The following is a 27,828-nucleotide window of genomic DNA, read 5'->3' as shown; positions in this document are numbered from 1 at the left end:
ACGAACTGCAAATCCAGGCTCACCCGCCACTCAAAACCTTGCAAACTGCCGGACAAACGTTCCCCTCGCCCCGTAATTTGAAGCAGATATCAGTGGGCACTTGTGATCGATTTGTGGCAGGAAAACCGAAGTCCAGTAGCCAAAGGTTGAGTAGTCTCATTCTGTAGTTGTGTGTATCAGTGGCGCATGGCTGTGAACCCCTCATCAGTGCCCTAGTTCACTACAGACCAATTCAGACCTCATTGGTCACCCCGTGTACATTATAAATCTCAACGTCCATCCGACAAAGTCCCATCGGCAAGAGATAAACACAAATAGACATTTTTTTTGCACGAACTGAAACGGCTGGACGCCGTATGGACCTAAAAACTCAATTTCTCTGTACAAGAATAGTACTGGGTAAACCGAATGGGTTGACAGCGATGGTGGCGTAGTGACCGCCTTACCAGTGGCGTAGTAACTACATTATCAGTGGCGTAGTAACTACATTATCAGTGGCATAGTAACTACATTATCAGTGGCGTAGTAACTACATTATCAGTGGTGTAGTGACTACATTATCAGTGGTGTAGTAACTACATTATCAGTGGTGTAGTAACTACATTATCAGTGGTGTAGTATCTACATTATCAGTGGCGTAGTAACTACATTATCAGTGGTGTAGTAACTACATTACCAGTGGTGTAGTAACTACATTATCAGTGGCGTAGTAACTACATTATCAGTGGTGTAGTAACTACATTATCAGTGGTGTAGTGACTACATTATCAGTGGCGTAGTAACCAGAGGTGGGACAAAGTCATTGTTATGCAAGTCCAAGTCGAGTCGCAAGTCATCAAATTCATGACTCGAGTCTGACTCGAGTCCAAGTCACATGACTCGAGTCCACATCTCATAGGTGGGACAAAGTCATTGTTATGCAAGTCCAAGTCGAGTCGCAAGTCATCAAATTCATGACACGAGTCTGACTCGAGTCCAAGTCACATGACTCGAGTCCACACCTCTGGTAGTAACTACATTACCAGTGGCGTAGTGACTACATTATCAGTGGTGTAGTGACTACATTACCAGTGGCGTAGTGACTACATTATCAGTGGTGTAGTGACTACATTATCAGTGGCGTAGTAACTACATTACCAGTGGCGTAGTGACTACATTATCAGTGGTGTAGTGACTACATTATCAGTGGTGTAGTGACTACATTATCAGTGGTGTAGTAACTACATTATCAGTGGTGTAGTGACTACATTATCAGTGGTGTAGTGACTACATTATCAGTGGCGTAGTGACTACATTATCAGTGGTGTAGTAACTACATTATCAGTGGCGTAGTAACTGCATGACACTGTGTAACAAGCAAAAAAATTGTCCCTGGGTAGTAAGTGTTATTTCCTAATTGCTTATGCCTCAAAGGTACAGAAAATGGCTAGTATTCCCCACAAACTTTGCTTTTGTGACCGGGACAGTGATACTTTGAAAATTACCTATTTTCAATGAGAAAACGTGTGCATTTGTGTCATTCATTGACATGCATTCCTGGTCACAAAAGCTACGTTTGTGGGGAATAATAGACATTTTCTATATTGTTTAGACATAAGCAATTAATAAAATTGCACTTCGTACCCAGGAACAAAAATTGTCTTACAAAGTGTTATCAGCCCAGGGTGGGTGCGACAATCGGTCAGTCTCGCACGGTCGCACCTAGGAGACAAATCGATATCACAGCTCCTCTTTGCCTAATCACAAAATAAGTTGTTGTTGTTGTTGTTCTTTTTACACTGTTGTTGAAAACATATCTCGTGATGGTTTTCAAGGAGGGGGGCCCAACTCGGAGCTTTGGGGGGGTGGCAAGGCACCCCCTGCCCCCAAGCTCGTTACACTACCGGTGTGTATGTATTTTATTTGGTTCTTTCGGTAAAGTCACGTAGATAGAAAAATAAAAAATAAAGTGTATTATTTTACTTTTATTAATTTTTATTTTATTTTTTTACCTACGTGACTTTACCGAAAAAACCTAAGAGTATGAATCCTTGCAGTCACGAAAGCTTAAAATCTAGAATGTATGGAGTACCCATAAGAAGGGTTTTTTGGGGGTTAGATCGCGTAAATATGTAAATGTCTCGTTAAAACCCGCCACCACCCGACACAGCCAACTAGTAAGAGTTGTCACATAAACAGAACGTGGCCAATTCGTCACTAGTACAGCACTAACCGGTGTGTTGGAGAGCGAGGCCACAACATTTACAATCCGAGTACTTAACGCCACTTTTATATATTTACGCGATCTCACCCCAAAAAAACCCCTCGATTATGGATGATATATTTCGCAAAAGCCTACGTGTGTATGTAGTAAGTTTATTGACACTAGGCACACACATGCTTGGTGTGCATTTGACTCTATGGAGCATCTAATCGGAGAAAACGGTAACTATTATTTTATTTATTTTCACGTTGGTGGTGCATGCCTGGAATTCGGTGGGCTTTTGGAAGCAAAGGGTTGGTGGATCACGTAGGGATTCAGCATCATCATGCGCGCGCATGGTCACTCCACTGCTGGATGAAGGCTTTTTAAAGCCGCGTCGGTCATGGGGGTTGTTCGACCATATTTGACCACTCTGTAGTTCCTGTGTGGGAGATGCCTCTTATCCTCTTATTCCTGCTGGGCTGGGCAGAGGTGGCCCGGTGATGGCAGTACAGCAAGTGGGGTTGTGAATCTGTCTGTAGAGAATTAATGAGTTTTATCCCGGTATGATAGTTTCCCACGCAAAAAATAACATTTGAGAAACGCCACAACGCAGAACCCTCTTGAAAATGGGCCTTGAGACTCATTGAGGCTTTCCTGAATATTATTGTTTACATTGCCTACGAACCCGGAGACCAGAGTTCGATTCCCGCTCACGACCAACACCGGTGACGATTATCTGAATCGGTCCTGGGCCTCCCCTAGGTCGACTCAGCCTCAAATTAATACCTGGTGCGTGTGTAAATATCGCCACTAGGGAGACAAAGGCGGCAGAGCGTGGTGCTGATCACCCACGCACTTTCCACAACAGTCTTTAAAGGTTATACGGGGGGGGGGGTGTCTTTGTCTTTGCTACCCCCCAGAGCGAATCAAGCCAGTCTTAATAGCTATTCATTGACAGCAATTTAAATCTCTCTACAGCTACGCAGGGGTTCTCTTGTGTATTATCTGTAAGCGTTGACTGGTAATGTCTATACACTGCATAGGGGTATTCACTTTTGTGAGTCGCTCTACCCTCGCATGAGTAATGGGGGCGGGGAAGACAATTGTTAGGCTGCATCACCACCGTCAACATCGATGAATCATCACCACGATTCTCGCGATGACAAAGGCCGATTTTGAATTGTAGTCTTGCTTTTTTCTACTAAAGGCAAATCAACATTTCAGCCTTAGTTACATGTTGATTCACTCACGAAGAATGCGCCTGTGTGTCAGAAGAGATACATCATTGTGTTGTGTACGCCGTGTACGCCCCCTCCCCTCCTTACTGCTCAATGTGTCAGTTACGGGAGTTTGTTGACCATACTTCACCATCTTCTTGGTTCTTTCGGTGAAGTCACGTAGAAGGGAAATAATAAAATAATAAAAATAAAACATAATAAAATAATTCTCACGTTTCGGCCACAACGCAAGCAGCCGTTCTCAGGTGAAGACCGGGTCTGTCGGGGAGACAGCGTCTGAATGAAACACCACCACGCTTGGAGCGTATATTTAAGCTGGGTTGGAAGGGGAAGAGCGCTTAAATATACGCTCCAAGCGTGGTGGTGTTTCATTCAGACGCTGTCTCCCCGACAGACCTGGTCTTCACCTGAGGACGGCTGCTTGCGTTGTGGCCGAAACGTCGTCAGAATTATTTTATTATGTTTCATTTTTATTATTATTTCCCTTCTACGTGACTTTACCGAAAGAACCAAGAAGATGAATCCCTGCAGTCACGAAAGCTTTAAATCGAAACATACTTCACCATGTTGGCTAGGATGGGTGGTGAAGAGGGGGTTGTTGGCCCAGTTCAGATATAATTTACGAAATTATGTTAGCCGATGTTATTTCAAGTTTATTTTGTGAGATATGTGGAAACACTCCATATAGGCCATACACCTACTTACTGTCCTGCCTTACAAACGCATCGGGAACCTGTAGGTGTGGCGATCAGGATAACTTAAGGGCCAGTTTAACACAGTTGGCTTTCGATACCATTATCCATACAACAGGTGTTTTGGGTTAGATCGCGTACATTTACGCGATTTAACTAAAAAAAAACCTGTATTATGGATTATTAAGGGCCTGCAACATAATTCAAATATAGGGAACAAGCACGTGCTGTTTTTTGGACTCACAGATATTTTTTGCAGCGAGAACAAATGCTGTAATTACCCCAAACATATTACAGAGAGACGCAAGAATGTCATTAGATTATACTTTCTTGAATTTTACAATCAGATGTTTGGGCTGATTATAAATGGTTGCAATGTTGTGTTACATGTTTCTAAATATTCTGCTGTTCAGGTTAGGAAGGGGCTTTCCAGGACAAGAAACTGTTTCGTCTAAAACAGAACTTGCGCAATAATTCACATTTGGCAAATGAAAACCACATCCAGTACCACCATACATCACAGCAGTCACCACAGTAATTAAAGCCATTTACGGATCATTAGCCACAGCTGTTCTACGCTTATTTTGTAATTACATATTTTCAATATTATACTTCCCCCAATCCCATTAATTTGAAAGCTATATTATAAATGTATTATTTACCATCACCAGGATATTCACCAGCAGTTGGTAGGGGTCGGAAATCTACTTTATGTAAATTAACGGTTTGACATTAAGGTTGATGGGTAGCATACGGTCACGTCCATCCACTGCTGGATGAAGGCCGCGTCGGACGTGGGAGTTGTATAACCATACTTCACTGCTCTGGTCAGTGAGAGATAGGGCGATGCCCTGGAGCGGTTTACGATATCATCCGCCTCTGAGAACTCTTTTTCCGGGAAAACGAGTGCGCTAACCACTGTGCCACTGCGCCACCCCGAGATTTAAAATGTCATTATTTTATGAACACGTAAAGAAGGCTTGTTTGTTAAAAGATCTCCAGCACGTTTCTTGTCAATGTTATGTTGTATCCAAGCAGCCCATGTCAGAGAGGCATTCCAGAACGCTCAATTACACATTTGTTTGGAAGGAAATCAAACACCTCCCTTCAACTGCACTGTGAATACTAATTACCACAATGTTTTAAGATACACAGTACTCTACATTCTGTACATTTTAGTTAACTATAGACATGTACCCAGATTACCTACAATGCATAGGCTAGATTGGTTAGTTCATTGTATTTGGACAAATATGCCAGAATGTCCAATCTTATATGTTGGAAGTCAAGCAATTGTTCAGCCCAGGAGGTGGATGGGCGACGAGAGGTTTTAGGCCTCAGTGCCCAACATTGTATGGAGGGCCTCATCCAGAAATCGGTTGACAAAAGGATTGTAGATAGGAAGGCCTCCAAGCGGTTGCCATCCCTCATGATCTCTGCGGTGGTCGTCCTCTCCTTTAGCTGCGAATTCATCAATCATGGACACCGGCCATCATCAATGGAAGCAGTGTCCTGTTCAATCGCAATTGTCAACCGCCTCTAATTAGTGTGCTCCAATCCATGTTTGTCTTTGTCTCTGGGTGGAACTCCAAACATGCTTTCCATGTTTCTTTGCAAACTTTTAGTCTGTTACATTTGCTATCAGTACACTGTCCATTACAAGGCTAGTTAATTAGTGGTAACATCTATTAGTTTTAGTAGGAATTTAAATTTGTTGAAAAGCACAAGTAGACACTGACCTTTTGAACTCATGTTTGTAATGGGTACCACACAGCAATACACTGGCACAATAATCTTTACATGATTGGAAAAATATTTCTTTGGGACTCAATGTACTACATTATTTATGGGCAATGGAGGCAGATTTGTTGAGAAACTTTATTGATTCAAAAGAGCAGTAACATAGCAGCTCCAAACATTCAGCATACCAAACTTCACACGTGCTAGACCAAGCTCTCGCAGTCACGTTAAATATACGCGCACGCTCACGCACAGACGAGTGTAAGTCCGCACACCTCAAGTTTCGCATCCCTACAAAAAACGAAACGCGCATCTCTGCATTCCACACGTACAGCTAAACATGACCATACCGAGCAAAGCATCCGGGCCTTCCAACATCAACTGAACTGAAATCTGTAAAAAAAGGAACAGCCAACATCAATCACCTTTTCGGGCCAAGGTGATGTTACACCATACCAGACCACTCGACTGAATGCTGGAGTACGAAGATTACATGTTTTGAAATTAAAATGTCATCAAACACACACAAATATCAAGTATCCAGAGGACAACAATAACCACAAAACGATGTACAGGGCAGTAGAGTTTGATATTATGCAAAATTCATTCAACCTCTTCAGTACAATTTCACTGAAATGTAATACTTTGGTTCCGAGGTTCAAAAACAATTGTTTCCTTTTTTTGTTTCTTTTGTTTTTGTACAAAATTTCAATCACGCCGCACCAATTAAAAATGGTCACATTCACGCCAACGCAAAATGTCGCCTTTAATTTACTCACCCAAACCATTGCCACACATCACAACCTCGCACTCAAACTTGCTGGTGATTTCCACTCTCACGTTATAAAACAGCCACGACTCTATAGATTAAAATGTACAATTGAGCGCACTGCCTGAAGAAGAGTCAAACGCTTCTGCCCCGTAACGACGTCAACGTAAAAAAAAACCCAAAAGTAAAATATAAACGTTGCCTATATATGCTACCAGTTAAATCTTGAAAACATCGGTATTAAGTTTCCAAAGAGTATATATACGAAAGGCGCACATGTTAGACGTGTACCCAGGCATGCCGGGCAGATCTCTAGCACTCTGCTCTAGAACAGGTCACAGCAGTTGTGGAAAGTTCAGGTTACAACGTCAAGGCCTCTTTTTTTGGACCATGTCTCAGGAGGAAAATTGAGAAGTCACGGAGGCATGGACTTGTTCTACCATCAACGTCACTTTATAAAAAAAAACAGTCTGCTTGCGCCACTTAGGATGGCCCATAAATCACAGCACAAGGGAATAAATTCCCTCATATGGATCCAATGCATGACTGACATAGCGATGCTGAAGATTAAGACTGTTAAGAAATTGCCGATTTACACAAAATCCACTCGATTGGGCATGATGTTCACATGCAATAATGAAATATTGATGCAGTTGAACAAGCATCGGATAATGATCAATTACTCAAATTTGGTGACAGCTCATTCAATGCCTCACTGTTTGCATGTCCAGCACAGGGCACATGGAGTGCTGGCAGGTTAATTGCGCAAGCAGATAAGACTAAACTGTTCAGCCTTCGCTGGCAACATTTATACAGCTTTTAATCACTACGGGAATGTGCAACCATTCCATGTTTGGCAGTGAATAGGCCAAATCCAATTGCATCCAATTATGCCTAAAACAAGACCACACATGTAAATAACCGTGGCAATCAACAGTCATATCGTCGCATGCCAATGACGCACCGGGTGAGCGACAGTACGTCATGCCTCCAAGACATGTTTACATCTTTGTTGGTGGGGGAAAGTTGTGGACCGATGTAAATAACCCCACCGCACAGAAACTTCCAGCAACAAGACCACCGGCAAGTGCATAAACATATCCTACCAATACACATGAACTTGATAAAGCCTCAACATCACTTATCTGGTGACCCTGTTCAAAATCGGCTACAGCACCATTGTGGTTGTGATGCCCAACAAAACAAATATTGATGTGTGCTCACTGACAAGGTGCTGCACATGGCCTTGGATTGCGTTGACAGCCAAACTTGCAGATCTAGTGCCCAAAACCAGAACACAAGCAATGTTGAGATGGCATATTTATATTTGACCAAAGGACTAAAAAGCTTAGCTCTTCATCGACAGATCAACAACTGCATTTTCCACAATAAAAAGTGGAAAACACAAACATGAGCACTCTCGCGTTTACACGCCAAAATCGTGGTCTTTGTTATCTCACTTTTGCTTCAGGTCTTACAAGGTGCAGAAAATTCAAACTAGTATTGAAAAAACATTAGTTTTATTCCCCTACCCAGCAAAAGATCACATTAGACCTCTAAAGTGAATAATTCATGCAGCTCAAAAAAATTAGGAGATTATCTTTTACACTAGCGTTAAGTAATCAAAATATGACAGCTTAAAGACTGTACAGATTTCTTGTTAAAAATGTCAAGCCAACAGTTTACTCCTCCAAGTTAAGTCACTTATAAAGCGGGAAAAACAGCTTCCGGGGGTTTCTCAGGGAAATGAATGTCTCATTGGGTCCCCATCTTCATGTGGTGAGGGCCAGGCGGTACGCAGACACAAGTGTCCTCAGCTCCTGCAGCGCATAGTCGCCGGGTAGCGGAAGTTGCCCGATGTGCTGTGCGTAGGGGTGCAGTGGAAGTCCGGCCAGGCGTCCTCCAGGACGCACGTGATCATCCCTGCCCTCCTCCCCCCCGCTCTGCTGCAAACTCATCACCGCCCGCAGAATGTTTGCCGTTTGCTTTGCCATCTCTGCCAGGACAGAATGGGGAAGTGGGGAAACGTGGAAATTATTGTCGTCATTCGTAAGATTTGGAGAGGAACCTTCCTCCACTGTTGCAGTCCACACTGTCAGAAAGACAAATGTAAAACCTAATTGTTCAAAATATTATCTTAAAAGGTTGGCAGAGGTCATAATCAGTCCAGTGCTGGAAAAAAGGCCTCCCTATATCAACATTACACATTTTTCTTGGTTCTTTCGGTAAAGTCGCATAGAATGGAAATAATAAAATAATAATAAATACAACAATAAAATTCTCACGACGTTTCGATTGCAACAGGCAATCACCATCAGGTGCGAAAACCACAGCAAGAAAATTTTGAAGGGGTTTAAAGTAAATTTTTTTAGTATATTTTTATTTCCCTTCTACGTGACTTTACCGAAAGAACCAAGAATATGAATCCCTGCAGTCACGAAAGCTTTAAATCGAAATATTACACATTGTTGTGTTTTCCAGATGTCAATCCAATTATATTTCTTTTGGTTAGCGAATTGCAGGAGATGACTTTTATTTTGCCCATATTTATCTTTCGCAAAATTTTCTGCTTTTGCAAAGTTCAAATAATTTTCTACAATTAACTTCCACTAGTTGTTTGTGACTGTCATTAGAAAATCTCAGGATGGTTATACTTTCTCCATTTGTGTCTTTATTACTCCAATACAATTTTTAGTAAATATATTCTGCCATCAACCACATGAGCAAGTGGGATTTTGAAAAACATTTTGAATGGACCAGGTACATACTATCAATACTTATTTCAGGAAAAAGAACATTAACTATTTTATTTTATTTTACCAGGTGACACCCAATGGGCTACATAGCTCTTTTTCATAAGTGATCTGGCCACAAATGATTGCGCAACGAATTGGTCTATTAATGTGCACATGTATAGCAGCCAAATACTCTAAATGAATGTTTCTAAATGTAGAAGGAAAAAATTGCACGTGACCACATTAACATCAAATACCATTATGCCGAGATTTCTGGAGATAAAAATACACGAGTGGACATTGCTGAAACCATCTCATAAATCTAAGCTTGAATTTAAAAATATACAAATTATATTATCAATGTATAAACAGAGCAGCTACACCAAGACATCATGTAGAATGCAACAAAATACAAATGAGGAGTTGGGCAAGGAGATACGATATCACCACGAGTGGTATTCAGCCTCACTTCAACAGTGTTCAAGGGTTCCGGTGAAATTGACAGGCATGAGAATGAATTGACGATGCAATGAAAATACCAAATTATGAGCTGCAATTGAAATTCAACGAAAGCTATTAATAACCCAAGAGAAGCCAGCAGTGATTGAAGTGCACACCTGCTTGGCTGAGACGGTCTCGTGCAGCAAAACAAGGGACATCTTCAATGCGTGGACACAGCAAAGCCACTTCTGTACAAAGGGCCTCCAGCTCAGCACCCGGCGTTTCCGACTGTCCAGTAAAGAAACAAGGTCAATGTTATCTTAGAGAATTATTTTATTATGTTTTATTTTTATTATTTTATTACTTCCCTTCTACGTGACTTTACCGAAAAAACCAAGAAGATGAATCCCTGCAGTCACGAAAGCTTTAAATCGAAATTAAAGGTCAATAGTAACTTTTAAATAATAACCCTTCACCACCACTTCAAGCACCCGCAAAAGATAATGCAATGAAGTGTAACTTGCTGAACTGAAAAATCCAAGAGCATTTTAGTAAAATTGCTTTGATAGAAGTTAAATTAAATTTGATATAAACTCAAATACAAACACATCATGGTGCAACTCCTTTACAAATCGCTGTTAATTTTATTAAAAGCCTCTCCCCGGCTCCTAAATTTCACGTGAATGTTCAAACAAATTGCTGCATAGACTCCAAGTCCCTGCAATAAATCATGCTCCAACGCCTTTACAAATCTATCGCAGCTTTTTTTTTATTAAAGCCTCTGCTGGCTCTCAACTTGCATACGTAGCCATGTTTGAGGTGTGGATTTTGCATCGTCGCCTCGACAGGCGTGTACACTGACCTCGTTGTGCAGCCTGAGCAGAGTCTCCGTGACCCGGATGTAGTCAAGGAAGACCCGCCCCGCGACCTCCCAGTCGGGGATGTGAATGCTGATCTCTGGTGCTGCCATCTCCTCCAAGAAAGTCTTGAGGTATCCATAGTTTTCATTGATGATAGCATCTTCTCAATACAAAGGAAGCACAGGACATTGGAAATTGTTCAGAGCGTTTCATCGCTTACAAATCATTATGTATAGAAATGCATTTTTAATATTACACACAACTCGCACAGCTTGTGTGAAATACAGAATTTTTTAAAATTTTAAACAAGTTATTTGACATGTACAGTCATATTTTTTTAATTCCTCCACTTTAATCCAATGGACAGGGAAAGGTTAAAAACAGTGATGATTAAGATTTTTCAGTGGTCTGTTAGAGGCTATTTTTCCAACTAAAATGATCGCCAACAGACCAACATACATATGACTATCACTCAATTTGCCCCACTCGACATCTGTGAAAAAGCTTGATAGCTCATTAGATTCCTCCAGTCTAGATAAAAATGTCAGATTCTGAATTTCCCACAGCATCATCAGATTACGACTTGATTCTAAAAGTTAATGACAATACCGCAGTCGTTCTCAGCAACCATGGCTTTCACATCTGGCGGGAGGGGTTTAACAACACGCGTAATTTGAGACAGAAAACAAGACGGCAGCCGGTTTTATATGATGTATACATGTACGTCCAACTTCCTTCGCACCGTACGTAGCCAACCGTGCTAATCGGAGGTGCGGGGGAAGAAGAGCCCATACCGGCGGCAAGGTTGCGGATTACGACCCTGTGGCAAGCGTTGTAGAGGCCAGCATGCAGCAGGTGGTGAGCCTCGTCACGGTGGTCTCCAAGTTGGCGAGCTCGGTGGGCCTGCGCCTCATGGAGCCAGGAAGCCGGCACGCCCAGGCGCCCCGTCACAAACTCAAATGCCTCCTCGGTCATCTCCGCCTCACTGCAATGCCTGCCCAGCATCTCCCGCACCGCCTTCGTTCGGGAGCTAAACAGGGAGAAAATATGATCATTATGGCGCTACCCCGGGGTACCAAATAATACAAAATGGTCGAGGCAATTACATATTTTATTTTTGGGACACTTTTTTCCAGGGGTGTACTTAACTCCACGACTGGGATACCAATCGATCAATCCGAAATCAGTGCTACTCCGTGATGTCGAAATGCAGTGAGGACGATTGCACTGAAACCCTGAACGCTCGTACGCACCAGTGCATCGTGCACAGCTCGTCGAGATGAGTCGATTACTGCATCGATCATCAGCAGACTAAAAATGACTGAATCACGAGCATTATGCGAGAGCTGGGGTACTATGGTACCCCAGGGTACCGCCATAAGGTTCATATGTCAAATCGGGGACTCAAACATAAATTGTAACTTCAGGTTAAAATGACAAATGCAGCAGAAAGGATTTCTGGATAACGTTCGGCTACAGTTTTATTAACCATTATGACTAACAGAATTCATGTATGGTAGAGGCTCTGCAGGACATGATTTATTTTGTTGTTAGGACAAATCTAAAATGTATTATTCAAAGATATTAGGTGTTTAACCTTAACCAACTGTGAAACACTCCCTTTGTCATCTTACTGTTCTTAGGCAAATGCACTTAACTTTCTCAAGCTATTTGACCAAGAAGCATCGACTGTAAACAAGTTTCTCACCGATAGGTCTGCACTTTCGAAATGTTTTCAAGATTGAATTTGAAGTCTCATCGTCATCTCCAGGAATGACCTTGATGAATGACTAGTGGGTCCTGAAGCAATAAAGGATTAGATCCAACATAATAAGCATGTCCCTTTTTGTAATAGAACATGCCAATGTTGCACCCAATTGCCTCAACGAGTCTGAACATTATTTAAGGGATTCTTTTATTGGCATTCTATTTTTAATTAGAGCTTTTCAAGGTGGGAAGACACGAGTACCTTGGGTAAACCGCAACACGCATTATGGAATAGCAATGAAATCTCACAGATTCAAGAATTATTGAAATGTTAAAATACTTATGTCATCTGCTGGCCACCTCACAACCGAAGCCTACAACACAAGTTAATCCCAGGTGTCTCATTCAGGCTTAACCCTGCCCTAACCCTGAAGATGGAGACTTGTGTAGGCCTCCTAAACGTCGTGCTCTAATTTAGTAATTTTCATTTACTATTATTTTATTATTCTTTTTTTACCTACGTGACTTCACCAAAAAAACCTAAGAGTATGAATCCTTGCAGTCACGAAAGCTTCAAATCTAGAATTAACCCTGCCCCTTCATCCTGTTTATCTTCCAAGATACAAGGATGGGGGGGGGGGGGAAACATTTCAGGCCATTTTCATCAGTCATTTAAAAACGCATCGATGTTATGAGATGTCCTCACCTTGCGTCGGGGATGTTCATGAGCACAAAGACCGCCCACTCCCAGAGGCCGGCTGACTCAAGCTGGGCAGCGTAGGCGGCGTTCAGTGCTCCAGCGCTACGAGCGGGCAGATGCTGGTAGCCGAGCGCTTGAACGGCAAGCCACAGGTGCCAGGACAGCCGGTAATCCAGGGGGTCGGCGGTGACCGAGCTGGCATCACAGAGTTGGTCCAAATCGTAGTGTCTGCAAGAAGTGATCGACGGGAAAGGAGGCGATTTGAACCATGAGCTCAGGAATGGTGTACAGCAGTATAAAAATGTCGTAGCATCTTTGGGAGATGCTCACAACGGACATGATTCTGGGTCTCCCTTGTTTGCACTTTGCACCTTTGGTTCTTCTTGTAAAATATACATTTCTCAATGGGTTCACAACAGTGTAAACATGCTTGTATACTCAAATGTGATCATTTCCTGTTTATAGCCCTCTTCAATTGCTTAGGCTATCCACAAGACAATTGTTTATTTTCCACAACAGTCCTAATTTTTTTGACCAGAGGGTTAAAAGTATGTGCAGATGCTATAATGCTAAAGTTTTTGTATGTATGCCAATATAAACTGGGCCATAATTATTTTCTTCGAGAATTCAAAATTTTAAACAATATTTACTTATAAACTATATATATTTATTTTGTAAACAGAAAATATCCACAAATGAAAAGCAATCGCAGGGGGTTATGTTCTTGAAAATTGCCGCGATCGGCAAATCCACGATCCGCAAACTCCAAGGCATATGGGAAAACTAGTGAGTATTTTAAATATAAATTATGATTACTATTTTCTAGTGTTGAATATAACTTGTACGGCAAATGTATTAGCACCTCTGGATTAGTACGGTTGGCTACGTACGGTGCAAAAGTTCAACATATGCATCAATACGTTTGTACGTATGTAATGAAAAATCAAGCGGCTGAACCTCACTGTCTAAGCGGAGGCTGGGGAACATGTGACCTTGGGCCGCTTGGGAGACAAGCGTGTTCTTCCGCGGCAGCATCATTACGGGCTCGATATCTAAACCCGCGAGAGGGAAGGGCTTGCTATACCATATAGGCAAGGCCTAGCAATAGCACGTTCAACGCTTGCTGCAGAGGTTCACGGTTGGAAACCAGCAGCCGCCTTGATTAATACTACAGGTATATTGTAACCATGAAATGTGCCTTCTGCTTTACAGTGGCGGAAAAAAAAGTGCGTCCACCCACTTGTCACTGTAGAGTTTGAGCAGGTGGTAGCAGGCATCCCTCACTGGCCGCCTCTGCTTCCTCTCTTCCTCATCCATCTCCTCCTCTTCCACAGGGCACAACTTGTTGTCCTCCATGTATGGAGGGAGCGGCCGGCAGGCGTATCGTTCGCACTCGTCCGAGCCCTGTGAAAAGAAAAAATTAACCCGTAATAACAAAGTTTTTCACTATAAATCCTTTATAGGCGTGGCATCGGTTTTATTTTATTATTCATTTCTGTTTTTCTTGAGTAAGAGTTTCATTTTTATCACATTGGTATTTTAAATTAAATATGAAAAAAAAAATTTCACGAAAATAAATTGTCACGCACAACGAGTCTGTGTGCAAAATGTCAGCTCGATTGGATCACGGGAAGTGGGTTATAAAACGACCGAAAGATTTGCACGGTCGTAAGCGCGCAAGCAAGCAAGCAAACTTAATATAAAAGATTTAAAAATCGAGCAACACCATTACAGACCCCCCGCCCACAATCTGCTCCCGACTCCCAAATCAAGGTGCCGCAGGAAAACAGCACTTGCCTCGAATGCATTTTCGTAGGCCTTCAGGGCATCAGCCACCGACACCATGGGGCTCAGCATGTACCAGAGGTGGACGGCGAGCGAACGCTTCCAGTCAAGTGACTCGCACACGTTCACCGGCTCCCCCGCGGACATCTCCCACACCTGCGGGCACACAAGCGAGCTCAGGAACTGGTTCTCTGGAGAGACGTCACGGCTACGAGCGAACGCCACGTCTCTTTTGGAATAAACTTAAAGGCGCACGCGGTTTAAAAGGCAGAAATTGGCCAAACGTCATTCGTCTCACCCTACCACTTTCGGCAATGTCAGAGCAGTTAAAACACTCAAAATGTGCAAAACATTATTTGACAATTAAATGCAAAATGACTAAGTGTGGTGAAGTGGATCATGGAGGACATAGAGATGCAGCACGTAAGACGACTTACCGGCTTGCCAGCGAGTAGGGTGTAGACTGCTATGCGATCGCTGTTGATGTAATGGTCGACCTGCAACTTGCCCCACTCGGACAGGTTCAAGGCCAGCAGCTGACGAGTTGGTTTGCTCCCGACGGCTTGGCTGATGAGTAGCGCAAGTCGATGGTCTCCTGTGACCGCACCCAAATGTATGTTTTTATACTCACAAAGAAAATAATGCAGACGTTCAAAATTTGCAATTAACTTTAGAACTGCCACAAATCTATAATATATACTACAATATATGAATCTGAAACTATTGCTTCATATGCATTAGATGACAGTACTTGCAGACATTGCCATGTGTTATGGTAATGGGACATTTCCTAAAATGCCTCAAGGTTTCAGTTGCAGAACAGGCTGGAGCAGTGTTTCCCAACTCCCTTCTGCCCAGCCCCCATCGTCTGCCTTTTCGTCGATAACAATTTTTTTTTATATTTGTATGCAAATTAATTCATGGTACATCTGCACATATGGTTGGAATCCCAGAAAGCTGTACCATGAGGGTGTTGAGCAACGAGGCGATCGAAGTTTCCGACCAAAAAAAATACCCGACCGCAAGATGTCATATGCTCATTAATTTTCCCTTCGATCCAATTAAATCTGCTGTTGTACATTATTAGTAAGTTTGCGATCCACAAATTATTTTTTATACAAGTCAATCCACTACTGGATGAAAACATCCCCATGACATGTTGAGATACCACTCATCACCATCCTGGCTAGCTGCTAGGGATCAAACTCCGTCCCAGGGGTTCATAGCGCAGTGCCAACCACTCCACTGCCATTTACCCAAGTTAATTTCCAGAGAAGGGCAAACTTATAAATCTACAGGGAGAGACCAACACAGGCAAAGCCACTCCCACCATTTACCTGCATCCTGTGCCAGCCGACAAGCACGCGCGATCTGCCTTCCGCTCAGGCAGCTGAATACGGCATAGGTTGACAATTTGCCGTTACCGCCGAGCGCCACCTCGCCTTCAACTTTCTCCATGGCGGCACGCTCCAGCCAGCGCGACAGGGCCTCCCGTCGCTCTGCCTGCTGGGCATACGCCCTACCGCCACCTTCCCCGACACCCTCCATGGCGTCTACGTCATCGTCGTCGTCGCCCACTCTGTCGCGGCCATGCAGGTGGCCCCACAGGGCCTCGCACAGCGTCCACACCAGATACCACTGCTTCAAAGTGTCTGCGGGAAAACGTTTGGGAAAAGAACATAGTAGCGATGATTGTTTGTTTAGTATTCATTACCGATGTGTCGATTGACACTTTTCTGTTATATGGCAATGTTTGGCGTAAACTTGGCAAGTGGTGTCATTTGTGTATTAACAGGGATGTAATGTGGAAAAGCAATTTATGCACACAATTCACGAGCATAAGTGTTTTTACGAAGGAGATGCATGTTATGCCAATTTTATATTTATGCTAACTTTTCGAAGAGAGACAGTACAATCAATACAGAATATAGGCATTAAATTTTAAATCGTTATTTCAACTCCCCTAATAATTATGCTGCCTCTTTAGACTGAGATGAACAGAGCTACCAAATCACACTTTCAACTTAATTTGAAAGTGCTAAAACATGAGAACACCAACAGTAAAAATTAGACGCAAGGAGAATTGACCGCTTAATGAATCACGGCTCTTGAAATTTCTGGCAACCGCTACAAGTCGAGTTAGCAATCTTATACTTGTGTTTTGGTTCCTGTGTGAACACATCCAAGGCACTGACCAGTTTCGGAGGTGCTGGCTGCCGCCTCCTGAGCGAGCACATCCTCAACCCAGTGAGCGTAGCGGTGCACCGAGGACACGCCTGGCCGTGGGCGGAACAGGGGGCAGCAGAGCTCCCTGTCGTCTAGGCCAGCGGCCGCCCCGAGTTCCATCGCGTCGGATTGTGTGTGCTCGTTCACACGCTCGCTCTCCTCCAGGGCAATCTCCAGCTTCTCCTGAATGCGGTAGCGGCCCTCGGAGCCGGCCCATGGGCAGACGCTCACGCACTCAACGTGCACCTTGAACGGCGATGGCGCAATTCTGAGTGGGAAATCATTTGGGATGTGGAAAAATGTATTCATAAAAGTGAGTGGGGGGGGGGGGGGGGGGTTGTAATTATTTTTAACAAATATCATAGAACAAAAATAAAGCACTGTAAACGTGGCACGTGGTAGATTGTCGATAAAGCTTTTCGATAAATGACGAAAGTGAAACATTAAATATATTTTATTACTTCCCTTCTACGTGACTTTACCGAAAGAACCAAGAAGATTAAATATGATTTTTTACGTGCGATTCAGGCTGTGTGTGCTTACCGCTTGACCAGTGTTGGTGTGAAGGCATTCAGCCCCACCTCCTCGTGTCTATCGGTCGATTGCTCCTCACTATTTGTGCATCCGATAAGGTCGCCAACGTGGCAAAGACTTCCGCCGGGGCCCCAGCCAACACGAAACGAGCGGCCTGCATAAAGGGCCGCATCGGCGAGGCAGTGGCGACCATGGGCCACCGAGTTATGGGCCGGTACGAGGCCACAGGCCCGCTGAGGGGCGGCCGCTGCTCGTCCAGGCCCTCCTGCCTTGCCATCAACAGGTAGACCCACAGGAGGGGAGAGTAGAGAGTAGGGCCTGGTGGAGATTTGGTTGAAAAAAATACAATGGTAGTCTTAATGCGAAATGATGCAACCAATGTCAAGAAAAAATATCCAACAAAATGTACACTCAATTATATTGTACTTTGGGCTCATAGGGTTAGGGACTAGATAACCCGATGGCCACTATAGGGCCCTTAGGCTGATGAACAGATCTTAGTTGAGTTGATTTGGATAAGTTTGCCAATGCAATGTTAGAGGAAGGCCTTCCCACGCCCCGTTAAAATGGGTCTGCTCCTATACAACGTTGAGATGAAAACGTCAGGAAGATTATCTCAGCGAGTCACCTGGATAAGGTCACGTGGTGAGACGGTTCACGAATTCTGGTGAAAATCCGAGGTTTGGTGGCGAGGTGGTCTTGTCCAAGATCCTTATGCGGTGAAACTACAGTGGCATCCATCCCAATAGTGGAGCCAAGTCCGAACTTACTTTGCAGCAGTGCTCCTGCAAGAGAGAAGGAAAGAAAATGTGAGGGGAAACAAATCCATGATTAAGAATCAGGGTATAAATTGCAAGACAGAGGGCCAGAATTACTCTCATGTTCATTTTTATTTGGACTGCAAGGAATTTACATTTTTAACCACTTTCTTGAAAAAACTATATTACCCGAGAGCCGGCTGCGGAGTGTCCTCATGTCAGCAAGCTTGGCAGCGCAGGAAGCATTTTGCATCACTGAGAAGGATGGCAAATGAGAGACGGCACCAAACCGCTGCGGCGATACCTCCACCTCTGCCTCCTCCTCCTCCGCCAGAAACGATGCCTTCATCACCTGGCAGAACCACACACACACAACATGGATATATCAGACGGGTTCCTTCCATGGTGGTGGAAAAAAACCTACATGTACCTGTCGACATTTATTAGTCAGGGACATGAATTGTGACAAATGTTTTGTTTAAAGGCTAATGTAACAGCAAAAAAAATAGTCAATAGTTGAATATCATTTTTGACTAATAAATAATGCACATAATATAATACATTAAAATACAGCTTCAGTAAAAACAAATGCCTGTTTTTTCAACAAGTAATCAACACAAACAATAAGACATGACAAAAACATAGTAAAACCTTGGATTACGATAACTTGGTCTGAGAGTGTTTTGCAAGAAGAGCAAAAAATTTCAATAAATAATAATTTGATAAACGAGCGAGGTCTTGCAATACGAGAAGTACGTGTATACGCTTTGTCTGCCAAGCGCCACGTGATCACAACTGATATACGAGTGCTTTGAATTACAAACACGTTTCCGGAACGAGTTATGCTCGCAATCCAAGGTTCTACTGTATATAAAATTAACATAAAACTATGCAATGAAATGCCCAGGATGTGTAATGCCAGTGTTGCTCGCCCAAGCACCTGCAGGCGGTGCGTGCTCATCCCCAGGTAAGAGGCGAGGTGGTGGGAAGCAGCTACGGGCTCTGCTCCGTCCTCCAGATCCTTGACGTAGCCACCCATGTGTCCCTGCAGCTCGCCCGTGTCGTCGTCTTCCACGTAAAAGCCACGTGGCACCGGCTCCAGGGAGATGTCGGCCATCTCGCTGTCCTGCTCCCCACCGAGCCCGCCAAGCTCCTTGCCTCCCAGCTGCCAATCAGAATATGTATTCATACTGGGATGAAGCCGATGTCCAGTGGGGGCGGGTTACTAACAATTAAACACGATAGGATTGCAAATCTTGACTTAAAGCTTTCGTGACTGCACGAATTGATATTCTTTGGGTCTTTCGGTAAAAGTCAGGTAGATCGGTAAAAAAATAACTACAATGCTTCGATCGTAACACAAGCGACCGTCATCAGGTGGGAAAAAAGGGGGGAAGCCACTAAATGAAAGCCGTGTTGTAAAGGTTTCAAGCATCCTGGTAACAGAACGAAGTGGGAGGGGCACAAGTGCCCTGGGGCCAGCACACGCGGAGATGGTTAAGGGCGGAGCCAGGCCACGCTGGGGGGTATAAAAGGGAGGTGCGGGGCCACATCGGGGCTGTCTGCTGGAATGGAACCCACCGTGCTCCATCTTCTCCTCCGTCTCCGGTCTTTGTGCTCGGCATCATGGGTCAGGCAGTGTGCCGACTGACCTGACCCGTTTATATAGTTACCCCATGGTGGTTACCAGTTATGTAGTTGTCCCGTTGTGGTTACTGGTTATGTAGCTACCCTGTGGTGGTTACCGGTTATGTAGTTACCCCGTGGTGGTTACCGGTTATGTAGTTGTCCTTTTGTGGTTAATGGTTATGTAGTTACCCCGTTGTGGTCGTAGAATAAATGTGTTGCCTACTGAATTAGTGTGTGTCACAAGTGAACCCACTACACAATGATCAGCCACGCTGAAGTGTTGGTCCTCCCGTGTTTCAAATCTGCCTTGTACTCACGAACACGGTCTGAGACACGTCGCTTCGTTTCCCCAATGTAACTACTGCCGCAGACACAGCTTAGTTTGTAGACGCGGGGGTATTGCATGTCAGGGATCTTATCCTTCACGGATGATATCAGATCACACATTTTATGCACATTGTTAAATCGAACCTGGGTCTTGTGTTTGCTCATAATTTTGTAAATCTTTTTGGCGACCCCTGCTATGTATGGCAAGGTGATGGTTTTGATTGGGTCCTCAGATGGCTCCTTCCCAACGGTTGGGGCGATAGCTTTACGGATTGTGTAGTCCGAATATACATTCGTCTTGAGAGTTTGGTGCACGTGATTCAGTTCACTGGTTAGGTGATGATGGTCGGAGATACATCCAGTTCTATGGTGTAGAGTTTTGATGAGGGAATTTTTCTGGGATGGATGGTGGTGGGAGTCAGTTTTTAGGTAGGCATCAGTACGAGTGTTGCTTTCCTGAGCCATCTGGTCTCTTTTCAATTAGAACATCCAGGAATGAATGGTAGCTTGCCATCCTTTTCCACCTCCATGGTGAATTTGATGGCTGGGTGTATGGAATTGATATGGTTGAGGAATTGGTTCAGAGCTTACCTTTCCTGCAAAGTACAGGAAAGGTAAGCAAATCACACAAAACACACCAGGCAAAGCCCAGAGCTATTAGCTTCTTTTTCAGAAGCGACCTGGCCACAAATGTTAGCTCAAAAAAGTAGCTTATCATGTGTAAGTTTATAGGACCAGAGCATTGCCAATTCCAACCATACATTTGTTATTTAAATGCAGACCTACAGGCAACACTCCAAACAATTTTTTGGCCTTTTGAATAATTATACTTGCAATTTTCACACTGAGCAATATGTATATTCACGGGGTAAAATGTAACATTACCTTAACGTCACGAGTAATTTGGAAAATGAATGCATGATCATTAACGCTCGCGTAGAGTATACATTTTAACTGCATGCTTCTTTGAACTCAAATACAGACTTGTTTTAATTATTTAACTTGAAAAGTGAAAACCAAAAAGGGTGCCGAATAATACAGTTCCAAAAAATTCGTTTATTAAAATGTTTGTTGATCAACCAGACTTAATTAACGAATCGTCCAGAACCCCCCCTTCGTGGCAAGCACAGGTTTTTACCTCCGCGGGGCCAAGCTTTCCTTGCGAGACGAGCTTCTGAGACTGCTGCATTGCCGGAGGAGCGAGCCCCGTCTTCAACTTCTTCCCCTCCACCACATGGCCAGGCGGCAGAGCCGGCAGGACTTTGCCCGTTAAAGGGTCCACCACTTCGTCCTCGTCTTCATCATCGTCTTGGATGCCATACTTGGAGAAGTGCTTTACCTGGGCGTTGGGGGAAGCGCACAAAATACCAATTGATGGGAGTGTACTTGATAAGATATAATTTTGGAAACCCATGCCAGTTTCAATGAAACACACGACAATCCAATTTCAAGTGTCAATTGTATGATTTCCCCAGAAATGGCAGATAATATCAACAAAACTCTACTTTCTGGGCATAACACTTTAAGGCTCGTGTTTTGTTTTCCCAGGGCACTCCTCAATTGTACTCGGAATATAAACATTGCAATGAAGAGCATATTGGTCAACAAGGCACTCCTGGTAAATTGCATAAGAAATATAGGCATCTGCTGTAAACTTGAAGGTAAATTTCCTGTGACAATGCCAAAAATAATTATTCCAAAACATTTGTCAATGAACATTTTAACAAATAAAATGTATCCACAAATGACAATATATTCTATAGATAACTAAAGTGACAATGGTCCATATTGAAGACAGAAATAATGTGAATGCAGTGCACTTAAAACAATGAAGTATAATGATCAGCTTACAAATATTTAGTGGTCGTATATTTTAATATTTCATAAGAACAATGAAATACATAATTAATACAAATTGGTCTTATGAAGCTTATTATTTTCTGGTCTATCCAATACAGTTTCACTGCAGTGATAGCACAGGAGCACTCCTTGGATTTCGTCTTTTTCCAAACAGATTATAAAAATCGGATTATCCAAAACACAGCTCAAGAGATATACCTAATTTCTCCAACCTCCATCGTATTTTCCTTTAACCGTAGCAAAGACACGACAAAAGGGAATCGCTTACATCAAAGACCCAAGAACCGGTCTCGGGCCGATACTCGCGGAACAGCGCTCCCTGCCGCGTGGAGGCCCTCTCGAGGCGCTCCTCATAGGCCATGCGCATCAGTCGCTCAGGGCTCGTGATATGCCGGCCCGTGGTCTTGTCCAATGGCCACACACCATCCAGGGTCACTTCCGCTCTCCTGCCATGCGTCAAATCACGGCCACACACAGTGTCATGTGTACGATTACATTTGTGCCACCGACCGTCTGTTCACTCGAGTTGGGGCGCCACGGTGGCAAGATGTTGTTAACTACCTCGCCTGGTATACAGGTCATGGGTTCGATCCCAATATTGAAGGCTGTATATTTGGAGTTCGCGCGTCTCTCCCCGGTGGTCACGAGGATTTTCTCTCTGGGTCCTCCAGTTTTTTCTCCCCCACATTTAGATGTTAAAACACCAAAATGAAACCTTTTACAAAGAATCATGTCTGCATTAACCACATATACTTGTGGTCAGAATGCAAACAAAAAACTCTGATAGTATATATATATGCATCTCTCTGATAGTATATGCATATACCAGAGTATGTGTTTTTTGCATTCTGCCCTTATGTGGTTAATGCAGACGTGATTTTTTGCAAAAGGTTTCAGTTTGGTGTTTTAACATCTTAACACCTGTTTTCGTTGACAGAAAAGAGGGGAAAACCTATTCTCATGTACTTTTTGGGTCTTTCAGTAAAGTCACGTAGAGAGAAAAAAAAAAATAGTAACTTTTTTTAATTGTATTATTTTTCTATCTACGTGACTTTACCGAAAGACCCAAGGAGTATCAATTCCTGCAGTCAAGAAAGCTTTAAGTCAAGACTATTCTCATGTGTTGAGTATTTAGCTGCTATAAATGTCCACATGATAAGCCACTTTTTGTTGGGCTATCATTTGTGGCCATGTTGCTTCCAAAAAACAGCTATATAGCTCAGTGGGCCTTAGCTGGTAAAAATAAATAGTTTACAGTTTTATAGTTCAAGTACAGACTTAAAACCTTACATTTTTTCTGTATGGGACTGGCTTTGTCGGAAAGACAGCGTCAGACGCTGTCTCCCCGACAGACCTGGTCTTCACCTGAGGACGGCTGCTTGCGTTGTGGCCGAAACGTCCTGAGAATTATTTAAGTATGTTTGATTTTTATTAATTTATTATTTCCCTTCTACTTGACTTTACCGAAAGAACCAAGAAGATGAATCCCTGCAGTCACGAAAGCTTTAAATCGAAAAATAAAACCTAATGATCCAATCGAAATTAGGGATTTCGATTGGATCATTGGGGGGCCACGTGCCACCCCACCGACCCCCACTGGCTCCACCAGTGTTAGGGGGTTGTGTTGAAAAGAGCAATAGATGATTGAATCTATCAGAATGGAGCTCTTAAATGAATAGGGTTCAAGATTATCTAGTTTCCTCCAGCTTATATTATACAGATTTAAAACACTAGGTCAAACATGCAAATGTAGGACCTTACTGAACAAATACGATACAGAATGAGTTCAACTGCACAGCAATACTAAACAGATAGTTCATACAATTTTAAACACTAAAAAGCAGAGGAGCTCATCCTTTCAAAAAAAATTCCCAATGCGACTATGTACACATTGAATATATTATGAAGTAAATTTAACAAAAATTCTGAAAAGACACCTCAACAAGAAATCCTGTCTGACCTGTTGAGGCCTTCATCACAGGGAGGCTTGTCGTTGTCATCGGGGTACACGATCACCTCCTTCCGGCGGATGTGCACGATCGCGTCAAGGTTCAGCAGCTTCAGGTTTATTTCCCCCGAAAAGCAGATGGAACCGTAACCTGCAGACACAACAGATACAGCAAGGTGGATATAGTGGATACAGGGAGGGCCGAATGTAATAGAAACATTTTTAGTCGGAAATTAGTTTTGGGATGGTGCGTGTAGACGTTTCACTAACCTTGCCGGCCAATGGTGAAATTATTTACAATGCAGTCTCTGTTCTCGTCTGTAAGCCTTGCCAGCTCGTCCATGGGAGGAATGGTATAATACCCAAAGCGTGTGAGCACAATGCCTGCAGGTTGACATAAGGGAGACATCACAATAGACAGGTCAAGCATGAGGAAGGTGTATCGTCAGTTACACCTCCGATTAGCACAGCTGGCTACATACGGTGTGAAAGAAGTTCAACATATATACAACTGCTGACTCAACATCTGGAATACATTTTTTTTTTACATCCTAGGAGTGTGTATCCATAACTTTTACATAAATCTCTCAGAATGCTGTAAACGCTATTTACTCATAAGCAGCGAGAAAATTACTGAAACTGACATTATAAAATTCATGTATGGATAGGGCAAGTGACCTGCAGGATGCGGCTGAACCATCCTTTGTTGCTCCTCGTCCGGTTCGTAATCCTCGTCGTCGTGGGTCGAATTCTCCACCACGGAAGACGACGACTCTTCGCTGCCTCGTTCCCGATCCATCCCTCCGCCTCCCATCGCGCCCCCTTCGGCGCCTCTGCTACCGCCACTGGCGCTCCGACCGCGCTGTCGGACGTTCAGCGCCAGCAGAGATCCATCGAGGGAGCCGTTGAGCAGGCTCTTGTGCATCTTGGGCGGCGGGCCCCTGGTGGACGTGCCCACCTCCACGCCACCCGGCGTGCCCAAGGACATGTCCGACGGCAGCTCTCGGCTCACATCCGTGTCGTCAGCATTTGCATGTAGCGCCATGGAGGTGCCGTTACTGAAAATAAAAAATAAACTGAATTAGTAAAAGAAAATGCATGATTAAATTGTAGATAGGTTACCTTGCGCTTTGTCTAAGGGATTTCCAGAATGACATTTGAGACTTTGTTCACGTGAATAAACTATTTTATTGCCACAGTAAGGGCATATCATAAAATGGCACACGACATCATTTTTGGGAACGACATTGGTAAATTTACCACTCACCTTTCGGATTAACAAAGCTTGAAACTCATGTCAGACAGCCACAAAGCTCACAGCGTAGATACGCAACTACAAGCTTTGTTGCGTTTTCCTTTTAAACGATGGTTATTGAAAATTATTTGAGATTTATCTAATGTGCAACCATTTAACAGGTTAAAATTTGTAGCAACAGGCTTTATTGGATCTATGCCCATGTCTATCAAATATAATTTACACCTTCAAATTCCGGTTTTACATCCAGCAAACTTCAGACAACTTATAACCGTCAACATTTCCAGGCTCCATACATCTTCGTACTGATAACAAATGTGCCGAACCACAGCCAAAATTTAATGGACCCCAGCCAGCACATGAAGGCCGCTTAACAAACGGTATATGTTTTACCTCAAGCCGTTGACAGGGTAATCGGAGGGAGGTGCCAGGTCATCATGATCCTTCGAGTGAGATAGCGGAGAGAAAACTGGAGACTGCGTGCTCTTTATAGCAAGCTTCTTGACACTTTTCCTGCAAACAGACACCAACATTTACCAGTTATTTTTCTGCAAGTAAAAATTCTTATATAAATGCAATTTCTTAGCAGCACATCTAAATAAAAACCTACTCCCAAACAAGGTACCATTGGGCATTCGCATCATATCAAACATGTCCATAAAGCAGCAAATTCCCATGAAACATAAAACACTGACTGCATTGCAGCACGTCAGCATCATAACATAAACACACACTTACAATAGAACCAGATGTAGAAAAACAAGGCAGTCCCACCAAAAAGTAAGCGGAAACAAACTAATCCGTGCGTGCCTGTGATTCATTACAGGGCATTGTGGAAGAGTATCTAGTAGGCTATATATTTGTTTGAATGTTACGAGAATAGTCGGTCTATTGTGTAAAACAGGCCAGACGTTTTAAAAACAAATCTTACCTATAAAAAAAATGTTTGTCCGTCTCTGTCTGTGTGTCTGCGCACACCTAGCCTTGCAATGCTTTTAACTGACATTTCAACAAAGTACACAGATACAACACAATAAGCGCCTGGACGAAAACCCGCTATTTATTATTCCCCTCCGTCAAATGTAAACTAATAAAATCACACTTTATAACTATTTATTATTACGCTGATCATGGCGCCAAAGCACGCATCTGCACATGCGCGGAAACGCTGACTCGCGGCTTCCCCTGGCAACGCACACGAGCTTGCAGCGATGGGAGGTTCTCTTTCACGTAAAAAATGTGAAAAAGAAACAACACCGAGGTAAACCTGAACAGTGCAATGTCCTCTTCTCCCCCCCCCCACCCCAATGTGTGCAGTTACTACTGTAAAGTCGATAGATCCTACTACTGTCAGTAAATACAGCTAGTCAGTGGATACTACTATGCAGTCAGTAGATATTACAGTGCAGTCAGTAGCTACAACTATAGTTAGTAGATACTACGATAGTCAGTAGTTACTACTATAGAGTCAGTAACTACTAGTCAGTATATACTGCTGCAGTCATTAGTTACGACTATAGAGGCAGTAGATACTGCTATAGAGTTAGTGTACTCTTTGGTTCTTTCGGTAAAGTCATGTAAGTAGAAAAATAATAATAGGTCACGACGTTTTGATCGCCACACAACCAACCGTCTTCCGGTGGGAGTCAAAGATGTGTGGCGATCGAAACGTCGTGATCTAGGATTATTTTTCTACCTACGTGACTTTACCGAAAGAACCAAAGAGTATAGATTCCTGCAGTCACGAAAACTTCAAATCAAGATTATAGAGTTAGTAGTTACTTCTACGGTCAGTAGATACTACTGTACTCAGTAGACAACTACAGAGTCAGTAGATACTACCGTAGAGTCAGTAGATGCTACCGTAGAGCATGATACTACTATAGCGTCACTAGATACTACTGACTAGCTATTGTATGCAGGGTGTGTAGGTATATATGCCTACGGGGGAAGGGGGTGAAAATATTTTTGGAGGGGGCGTCGACAAATTTTGGAAACCTTTTAGATCAACTATTCACCCCCCACTTTCTATTAATTTTTGATTCAGGACTTCTGCAAGCCTCTTTTAATTTTGACGGACATATGGACAGAAACGGAATGCCGGGCTTTTCCCAGGCAAAGCCAGGTACTTCCTGCTAGTGGTTAATAAAACTGAAACATGTCTTTCCTAATAACTGATAGCAAGTTCCAGGAAAACATGTCAAGTTCACAATTTAAACACAAAACGAATGACATCAGCATGTGCAAACACTATCCAGGATTTGTCACCGTTAGCCAGTTCCAGAGTAGATCAAATTGTTCTATACGCGAACGACGCATATACATAGCTCTTTCACGACAGCCTACAATCTTGCAAGAATGGCACAAATGTACTTATTATGATATAGCTGTCTGAGATGTTGGGGCACACAGCAAGTTAAAAACTACACCTTAACTATT

At 43.2% G+C, this 27,828-nt stretch overlaps 1 protein-coding gene across 2 annotated transcripts in view; it reads right to left on the bottom strand.

Annotated features, from left to right (window-relative positions):
• Window positions 1-5,979: 5,979 nt before the first annotated feature.
• NUP98 (nucleoporin 98 and 96 precursor) overlaps window positions 5,980-27,828 on the bottom strand; it is a 28,490-nt gene continuing 6,641 nt past the window's right edge. For both annotated transcript variants that reach the window (XM_078602915.1, XM_078602916.1), the window contains 20 exons: window positions 25,783-25,902; window positions 24,819-25,192; window positions 24,405-24,524; window positions 24,147-24,285; window positions 22,455-22,632; window positions 21,465-21,665; window positions 19,311-19,535; window positions 18,560-18,722; window positions 18,241-18,397; window positions 17,622-17,930; window positions 17,048-17,346; window positions 16,190-16,504; window positions 15,290-15,447; window positions 14,865-15,008; window positions 14,308-14,471; window positions 13,074-13,295; window positions 11,455-11,690; window positions 10,663-10,820; window positions 9,977-10,088; window positions 5,980-8,620 (listed from right to left, as the gene is read on the bottom strand). In XM_078602915.1, coding sequence (XP_078459041.1) covers window positions 8,397-8,620; window positions 9,977-10,088; window positions 10,663-10,820; window positions 11,455-11,690; window positions 13,074-13,295; window positions 14,308-14,471; window positions 14,865-15,008; window positions 15,290-15,447; window positions 16,190-16,504; window positions 17,048-17,346; window positions 17,622-17,930; window positions 18,241-18,397; window positions 18,560-18,722; window positions 19,311-19,535; window positions 21,465-21,665; window positions 22,455-22,632; window positions 24,147-24,285; window positions 24,405-24,524; window positions 24,819-25,192; window positions 25,783-25,902 — 4,018 coding nt within the window. In that variant the 3' untranslated portion in view covers window positions 5,980-8,396. The remainder of the gene's footprint in view (window positions 8,621-9,976; window positions 10,089-10,662; window positions 10,821-11,454; window positions 11,691-13,073; window positions 13,296-14,307; window positions 14,472-14,864; window positions 15,009-15,289; window positions 15,448-16,189; window positions 16,505-17,047; window positions 17,347-17,621; window positions 17,931-18,240; window positions 18,398-18,559; window positions 18,723-19,310; window positions 19,536-21,464; window positions 21,666-22,454; window positions 22,633-24,146; window positions 24,286-24,404; window positions 24,525-24,818; window positions 25,193-25,782; window positions 25,903-27,828) is intronic.

Source organism: Lampetra planeri, chromosome 19 (genome assembly GCF_965212315.1).
Source record: "Lampetra planeri chromosome 19, kcLamPlan1.2.h2, whole genome shotgun sequence".
In the NCBI taxonomy this organism is placed as follows: Eukaryota; Metazoa; Chordata; class Hyperoartia; order Petromyzontiformes; family Petromyzontidae; genus Lampetra; species Lampetra planeri.
Note: the sequence above shows the minus strand (reverse complement) of the source record. Positions and strands in the feature narration are given on the sequence as shown.